The following is an 8,691-nucleotide window of genomic DNA, read 5'->3' as shown; positions in this document are numbered from 1 at the left end:
GTTCATCCATGCCGAGATGTCCGCCAGGCAGCCTGAGATCCGTGCAGCTACCGTTGGATCATCTGGTTGAAATGAAAGATAGAGCTGTGTGTCATCGGCATAGCAATGGTAGGAGAAGCCATGTGCCTGTATGATGTGTTCATCTATCTGTCTCTCCGTCCATCTGTCTGTCTCTGTGTCTGTCTGTCCTGTTGAACTCCAGTATGCTGTAATGCTCCTGTCTGTCTGTCTGTAGGTTGTTCATTGGCAGAGTCCTCACATGCATGCGTATTTCCCTGCGCTCACCTCATGGCCGTCTCTGCTGGGTGACATGCTGGCAGACGCCATCAACTGCCTCGGCTTCACCTGGGTAAAAACACACACACACACACACATATACACACACAACAATCTCTATGTCAGCCTTACGCATCATGTTGAATAGTGTGTGTGTGTGTGTGTGTTGTGCAGGCATCTAGTCCAGCGTGCACTGAGCTGGAGATGTGTGTGTTGGACTGGTTGTGTAAAGCGCTCGGGTTGCCAGATCATTATTTACACCATCATCCACAGAGCAGCGGAGGAGGAATCCTGCAGGTATAAAACACACATCACAACTGACGTGCCAATCTGCATGTTTTCTGTTGACTTTTACAGTAGAAATGTCTGTAAGTCATTGCTGTGTGTAGAGTACGGTCAGTGAGTGTACGCTGGTCGCTCTGCTCGCTGCGAGGAAAGACCGAATCCTGCAGATGAAGAGCGAATGCACACACGCCGACACGGACGAGTCAGTGCTGAACTCCAGACTCATCGCATACGCCTCCGATCAGGTGCTTCACCAGCAATCAGAACGACCTGTTCACACGATGCTGCTCTTTGACGGTTCCTTCTGAAAGTGTCTTGGGGTTCATCATGAATGAGTGTGTGTTTTGTTCTGTAGGCTCATTCGTCAGTGGAGAAGGCCGGTCTGATCACTCTGGTGAAGATCAGATTCCTGGAGACGGACGAGGCGTTTTCTCTGCGTGGAGAAACCCTTCAGCACGCCATCGAGGAGGACCGCAGGAGAGGATTCGTGCCTGTGATGGTGAATGAGCCTCAGCTAATCAGCCATTGAGTTGGTTACTGTGCTGCCGTGTGACTGAGTGTGTGTGTGTGTGTGTGTGTGTTTCAGCCTTTTGACACTATTTGATTTATCTCATAATATTTAAAAGGTATTTTTTCCAAGTAGATTTAAAATGTTTAATATAAAAGCTAAATATTGTAAACAGCTCATTAAAAATGAAAAAATGTATACAAAGTAGAATATTTCTTTCTTTTTTTTCTTTCTTTTTTTAAAATATATTTTTTATATGCACCAATATAACAACAAACGGCAATATTTCCCAAACACACTAGTGTTCAAAAGTTTGGGGTCGGTAAGAATTTGTTATAGTTTTAGAAAGAAGTTTCTTCTGCTGACCAAATCTACATTTGCTTGATCAGAAATGCAGAAAAACTAATTTTGTGAAATAATAATAAAATGTAATAGCTCTATTTTAATATATTTTGAAATGTAATTAATTGTAATGATGACAAAGCTGAATTTTCAGCAAGTGGCATTTCAAATAACATTTCTTATTATTATCAATGTTGAAAACAGCTATGCAGCTTGATTTTATTTATTACTTTTTATACTTTTTTTAGGAATCTTTGCTCCTAACATTTTTTTTATTTGATTCTTCTTATAATTTATTTGAAATAGAAGTTTTTAAAAGTCTTTACTGTCAGTTTTGATCAATTTAATGCATCCTTGCTCAATAAAAAAATATTAATTTATTTTAAAACAAATTCTACTGACCCCAAACCTATAAATGGTATTGCAAGTTTTATTTATTATTTTGCAAAATGCAAAAATGCCATGCAGGGCAAAAGTGAGCATTTTTGAGTGATGCAAATGAATCTGATTCACAGAAATTAATCAAATTTACTAAAGTTTGAAATAAAGATGCTAATAAAATTTCTTCCAGAAAATGGCATTTAGGAAACCTAATGGTCTCCTAAGTAAAAAATAAAAATTAGAATAAATGAAATCATTAAGATGCAGCTTAATTGTATATTTCCATTGAAATCACTGTGAATATATAGTGAATATTTGTGTCTTAAAATGTGCATGTAGTTTTAATTTAAACATGTATTTTTGCAAGAGTGTGTGTGTGTGTGTACAAGTTTATACAGCGAGCTTTGCAAAGTAATACCCTTTGTCTCCTCTCTATTGACATCAGAGCCTACAAAAGCCAGAAATGACAAAAAGGGGAAGGGACGAGAGAGAGAGAGAGAGAGAGAGAGAGAGAGAGAGAGAGATGCCAAATGGGGCAGTGAAATGAGGAAGCACAGAGCCAAGAGGCTGCATCACCCCACCACAGCCAACTCTCAGACATGAGTGAGAGTGGCACGCAAAGAGAGGGCGACACCGAGAGAGGCAGGAGGGGGTAAGAGTAAGGGGCACGAAGCCAAAGAGACAGTATCACCTAGCCACAAGGACCAGGCCAATGAGAGGGAGCGAGCAGGGGGGGAAATCTCTCAAAGCTAGCGCTCAGAAGAACCCACTCTCACTCTCTCATACAGTCTGGGAGTGTGTGTGCGTATGTGTGTGCGAGCCCAGGATGAAGGATCGTCTGGCAGGCTGTGCTGGAGTGGCCATGCAGCAGGATTTTCACGGTGCCCCCCTTTCTGTGTGTCTCTGTCCAGACGAGTCCTACCAGAAGCTGGCCGTGGAGACCATGGAGGAGCTGGACTGGTGTCTGGATCAGCTGGAAACCATCCAAACGTACCGCTCCGTCAGCGACATGGCCTCCAACAAGGTGAGAAGATGCAGCACATCACTTTTAAGAGCTTCTTTGGAAGTTGTAAAAACTCTCAGAGGATGCTTGCGCAGTAAAGCGCGTTCAAGAACTTTTTCCTGATAGTTTAGAGAGTTTGTAATGCTTCTCTCAACGGCCGCTTTGTGAATGGGGCTATTGAGAGTCAGTGCTTGTGCCAGTTAGTTTGCATTCAAAATTCAAGCTGCTGTTTTCTAGCTTGCTTTTGAAATCTATTTGAATATGCAGAATATACACTAGATTTGAAATTTTAAGGTTTATTTTGATTTAGTTGTGGTGCATTTTCCAAGGTATTTGAAGTACAAGGCTCCCTTAGAGATGCCACATAACTTTATTATCATAACAGTCTCACACATTCTCTGTATAAATATGTTAGCAAGTCTTCCTAGCTTATTGAACAGGTTATAGCATGTCTTTTTTCCAGCATGTTTTTCCACACCCCTTTGTGTTGCTTTGGAAATGCGGTACACTGCGGTGTGCTCTGAAATTGATTTGATTGACAGCTTGTGGGCCAATTTATATTAACAGTGAGGTTTATCAAGTTAAATTTTAACTTTTTATTAGGAGATCTTTTTTTTTCTTTTTTTTTCTAGACTTGAATACATGTACAGCACTTTATTGCATAATCAAAGCAATATGATATACAATATAATAAATTTTTGGAAACACAAATAGCCTATTTTCTCATGAAACATCTGCTAATATGACAAGCACAATATTTGTTACAAATTCATATGTACATGTTTCAACCTATTTTGTTTATCATCCGTTTTTACTTTTAAACACTATGTGTTGGTTTCACATCTTTGTCAGTGTCATCTCATGTGATACACTGCACAGCTCCACAGTGTGTGTGTGTGTGTGTGTGTGTGTGTCCTGCAGCTGTGTGCGACGCTCGGCTCCACCGGTGTGTGTTCGTTTGACCGTCTCGATGAACTCGGCCCTGTCTGTAAGTCTCATGAATCAGAGAGTCGCTGAACTTTTCTTAAAAAGCATGAGCTTCTCTTGCACTGAAAAACTCTGCTACTGCTCATGTACCAAAATTTTGAATAATATAAACCATATTTATATATCAGGATGTTTTAAGTGCTTGTGAATGTTCTGCAGCACATGAATTACCGAGCTGTTTGTCAGTAAAGTGTCTGTGTGTGTGTGTGTCTGTCTGTGTGTCTGTCTGTGTGTCTGTCTGTGTGTCTGTCTGTGTGTCTGTCTGTGTGTCTGTCTGTGTGTCTGTCTGTGTGTCTGTCTGTGTGTCTGTCTGTGTGTCTGTCTGTGTGTCTGTCTGTGTGTCTGTCTGTGTGTCTGTCTGTGTGTCTGTCTGTGTGTCTGTCTGTGTGTCTGTCTGTGTGTCTGTCTGTGTGTCTGTCTGTGTGTCTGTCTGTGTGTCTGTCTGTGTGTCTGTCTGTGTGTCTGTCTGTGTGTCTGTCTGTGTGTCTGTCTGTGTGTCTGTCTGTGTGTCTGTCTGTGTGTCTGTCTGTGTGTCTGTCTGTGTGTCTGTCTGTGTGTCTGTCTGTGTGTCTGTCTGTGTGTCTGTCTGTGTGTCTGTCTGTGTGTCTGTCTGTGTGTCTGTCTGTGTGTCTGTCTGTGTGTCTGTCTGTGTGTCTGTCTGTGTGTCTGTCTGTGTGTCTGTCTGTGTGTCTGTCTGTGTGTCTGTCTGTGTGTCTGTCTGTGTGTCTGTCTGTGTGTCTGTCTGTGTGTCTGTCTGTGTGTCTGTCTGTGTGTCTGTCTGTGTGTCTGTCTGTGTGTCTGTCTGTGTGTCTGTCTGTGTGTCTGTCTGTGTGTCTGTCTGTGTGTCTGTCTGTGTGTCTGTCTGTGTGTCTGTCTGTGTGTCTGTCTGTGTGTCTGTCTGTGTGTCTGTCTGTGTGTCTGTCTGTGTGTCTGTCTGTGTGTCTGTCTGTGTGTCTGTCTGTGTGTCTGTCTGTGTGTCTGTCTGTGTGTCTGTCTGTGTGTCTGTCTGTGTGTCTGTCTGTGTGTCTGTCTGTGTGTCTGTCTGTGTGTCTGTCTGTGTGTCTGTCTGTGTGTCTGTCTGTGTGTCTGTCTGTGTGTCTGTCTGTGTGTCTGTCTGTGTGTCTGTCTGTGTGTCTGTCTGTGTGTCTGTCTGTGTGTCTGTCTGTGTGTCTGTCTGTGTGTCTGTCTGTGTGTCTGTCTGTGTGTCTGTCTGTGTGTCTGTCTGTGTGTCTGTCTGTGTGTCTGTCTGTGTGTCTGTCTGTGTGTCTGTCTGTGTGTCTGTCTGTGTGTCTGTCTGTGTGTCTGTCTGTGTGTCTGTCTGTGTGTCTGTCTGTGTGTCTGTCTGTGTGTCTGTCTGTGTGTCTGTCTGTGTGTCTGTCTGTGTGTCTGTCTGTGTGTCTGTCTGTGTGTCTGTCTGTGTGTCTGTCTGTGTGTCTGTCTGTGTGTCTGTCTGTGTGTCTGTCTGTGTGTCTGTCTGTGTGTCTGTCTGTGTGTCTGTCTGTGTGTCTGTCTGTGTGTCTGTCTGTGTGTCTGTCTGTGTGTCTGTCTGTGTGTCTGTCTGTGTGTCTGTCTGTGTGTCTGTCTGTGTGTCTGTCTGTGTGTCTGTCTGTGTGTCTGTCTGTGTGTCTGTCTGTGTGTCTGTCTGTGTGTCTGTCTGTGTGTCTGTCTGTGTGTCTGTCTGTGTGTCTGTCTGTGTGTCTGTCTGTGTGTCTGTCTGTGTGTCTGTCTGTGTGTCTGTCTGTGTGTCTGTCTGTGTGTCTGTCTGTGTGTCTGTCTGTGTGTCTGTCTGTGTGTCTGTCTGTGTGTCTGTCTGTGTGTCTGTCTGTGTGTCTGTCTGTGTGTCTGTCTGTGTGTCTGTCTGTGTGTCTGTCTGTGTGTCTGTCTGTGTGTCTGTCTGTGTGTCTGTCTGTGTGTCTGTCTGTGTGTCTGTCTGTGTGTCTGTCTGTGTGTCTGTCTGTGTGTCTGTCTGTGTGTCTGTCTGTGTGTCTGTCTGTGTGTCTGTCTGTGTGTCTGTCTGTGTGTCTGTCTGTGTGTCTGTCTGTGTGTCTGTCTGTGTGTCTGTCTGTGTGTCTGTCTGTGTGTCTGTCTGTGTGTCTGTCTGTGTGTCTGTCTGTGTGTCTGTCTGTGTGTCTGTCTGTGTGTCTGTCTGTGTGTCTGTCTGTGTGTCTGTCTGTGTGTCTGTGTGTGTCTGTGTATCTCTCTGTGTGTGTGTGTGTGTGTGTGTGTGTGTGTAGGTGAGCGTGAGGGTCTCTGGCTGCATGTGGATGCGGCGTACGCAGGTTCTGCTCTGCTGTGTCCTGAACTGCGTTATTTTCTCAACGGAATTGAGTTTGCCGATTCATTCGTCTTCAACCCATCCAAGTGGATGATGGTCCATTTCGACTGTACGGCGTTCTGGTGAGAGACACTTGCATCCTGTTTTTTTCCTGTTTCCTCTTATATTTTCCTGTTGCAATAAATTCAGTAATATTGTGAAATATTATTACAATGTAAAACAGCTGTTTTCTATGTGAATATCTGTTAAACTGTAATGTATTTCTGTGATCAAAGCTGAATTTTCAGCATCATTACTCCAGTCTTCAGTGTCACGTGATTGTTCAAAGGAGCAGCATTTATTTGAAATAGAAATCTTTTGTAACATTATAAATGTCTTTGTCACTTTTGATAATTTTAATGCATCCTTGAGGAATCAAAGTGTTCATTTCTTTCCGAGCGTAAATGAATCTCATGTGAGTTCAGCGTTCGTAAAGCCTCTGTTTGAACCGCAGGGTGAAGAATAAGATGAAGCTCCAGCAGACGTTCACCGTCGACCCGCTTTACCTGAGACACGAGAACTCAGACGCCACTGACTTCATGGTAGAGTCACGTTACGCTAGTCAGAATGTGTTTATCTGTTTGTCTCCCTGCTGTGTATTGATTAGCGCTCATCTCCCGCAGCACTGGCAGATCTCTCTGAGCCGCCGCTTTCGCTCTCTGAAGCTGTGGTTTGTGATGCGCTCCTTCGGTCTGAAGAACCTGCAGGATCACATTCGACACGTGAGACGCGCCATTATGCTCTAGTCTAGTCATATAATCATTCTGCTCCGGGTGTGTGTGTTCACTGCTGTGTGTGTGCACTTAGGATGGGTTAAATGCAGAGCACTAGTTCCTAGTATGGGTAACCATACTTGGCCACATGTCACTTCACTCACTTAATCATTCAGAACCTTTACAAATCCTCAGAAATGAACATGATGAGAAAATTATTTCTTAAATCATTGTAAGGCAAATAGCAGCCCTCAATTCAACAAGTCCGTTTACGTTCGATCGGTTTCACGAACAGTCAAAGCTAATGCTGCCGTTTCCTGTCTGTGATGATGCGTTTCCTGTGATGTCAGAGCGTGGAGATGGCGAAGCTGTTCGAGTCTCTGGTCAGAAACGACACAAACTTCCAGATCCCAGCACAGCGGCACCTCGGCCTGGTCGTCTTCTGCTTACGAGTGAGTCATCTAATGCCACCATACTCGCAGGAAATCCTCACAATCACATGTTTATTGATCATGTGTCTTATAAAAACTCCTGCGCTGATATGAGATGGTGACACACACTGTTTATCATGTTTCTGAATGATAGCGTATTCATGAGCCGTGGTATTTGAAGAGTGATGTTCTTAGTGTTTCCGTCTTGTTTTCCAGTGCAAATATTGAAAAGATGCATTTACTTCAGACGCACGGTAACATGAGATGTCTGGTTTATTTCAAAGTGAAAGCTAGTTGATTTTTCTGAGCCCATTGGTAGATATTTGTTCTTGTTTTAAGCACAAACTACTATTACAAACTCACATATTTTACAGTGCTGTTCCAGTGGATGTACAATGTCTGAAAAAAGCTGTCACTGTGGCAGTGTTACCCCTAAAGTGTGTGTATTTGTACCTAAATGGTACATATTTGTATCTTTTGAAAAATTCCCGCTCCAGTGACAGCATTCGTACCTTTATTTCTGAGAGTTCTGTCCGCAGTATTATGTAGTAGTTAATGTGACATCTGCATCATCTACAATGTGTGTGTGCAGTTTCTACATGATTACACAAATCACAGACGGCAAAAACTTGTTGATGGTTTCGATCACTTCCATGTATTCAAATACTGCCGCTTTATATTCCTGCGTTCACATCAGCACCTTTCTTCTGTCCGCAGGCTGGAAACGGAGCGACGCAGGAGTTACTGCGCAAACTGACTAAATCAGGCCAGATGTTTCTGATTCCAGCCGCCATCGGGAACAAACTCATCATCCGCTTCGCCGTGACGTCGCAGTTCACGAGTGCTCAGGACATCCAGAGGGACTGGAGCCTGATCCGGCAGACGGCCAGAGAGGTGCAGCGCTCCTGCGCTCTCACACGCCAGCCCAGCGTGATCTCAGACGAGAGCTGCGAGGAGAACGAGGACGAGCTGAGCCGCATGCGTCTGGAGCCCATGATAGACGAGCGTCTGGTGCGGCAGGGACAGAGACGTGCCACCCGCTCGCTGAGCTGCAGCGCTGAGCTCCCCCCCGCCCGAGCCGAGCGCACGCCGCTGCAGAGAGACGCCCCGCTGGAGCAGATCCCCGAGCGGCCGGAGCACAGAGCGCAGAAGAGGCTGCTGAAGTTCCACAGCGTGCCCAGTCTGTCGCAGGTGTGGGCGCAGTGTGGCATGCAGCAGCTCTACCAGCCCTTCAGACGAGGATGGGTCACCAGCAGAGCCAGCTGCTTCAACTGCTTCCCTCTGGAGACCAGCCCGCTGCCCACCAAATAACACACACACACACACACTCACACACACTCACTCTCACACACACACACAAACAAACAAACACGCACGCACGCACTCACACACACACGCGCACACTCACACACACTCACTCACACACACACACACACACACACACACACACT

The 8,691-nt window shown here is 44.8% G+C and overlaps 1 protein-coding gene across 1 annotated transcript in view; it reads left to right on the top strand.

The window, feature by feature from the left end:
• hdc (histidine decarboxylase) overlaps positions 1–8,592 on the top strand; it is a 9,834-nt gene extending 1,242 nt beyond the window's left edge. Inside the window, exons 3-12 of the mRNA XM_016506759.1 lie at positions 236–349; positions 451–573; positions 666–806; positions 917–1,060; positions 3,717–3,783; positions 6,017–6,179; positions 6,551–6,638; positions 6,720–6,818; positions 7,160–7,261; positions 7,958–8,592. Coding sequence (XP_016362245.1) covers positions 236–349; positions 451–573; positions 666–806; positions 917–1,060; positions 3,717–3,783; positions 6,017–6,179; positions 6,551–6,638; positions 6,720–6,818; positions 7,160–7,261; positions 7,958–8,551 — 1,635 coding nt within the window. The 3' untranslated portion in view covers positions 8,552–8,592. The remainder of the gene's footprint in view (positions 1–235; positions 350–450; positions 574–665; positions 807–916; positions 1,061–3,716; positions 3,784–6,016; positions 6,180–6,550; positions 6,639–6,719; positions 6,819–7,159; positions 7,262–7,957) is intronic.
• Positions 8,593–8,691: the final 99 nt, after the last annotated feature.

This window comes from Sinocyclocheilus anshuiensis, unplaced genomic scaffold, assembly GCF_001515605.1.
Source record: "Sinocyclocheilus anshuiensis isolate Anshui unplaced genomic scaffold, SAMN03320099.WGS_v1.1 scaffold1059, whole genome shotgun sequence".
In the NCBI taxonomy this organism is placed as follows: domain Eukaryota; kingdom Metazoa; phylum Chordata; class Actinopteri; order Cypriniformes; family Cyprinidae; genus Sinocyclocheilus; species Sinocyclocheilus anshuiensis.
This window is presented reverse-complemented; position numbering and strand designations above follow the sequence as displayed.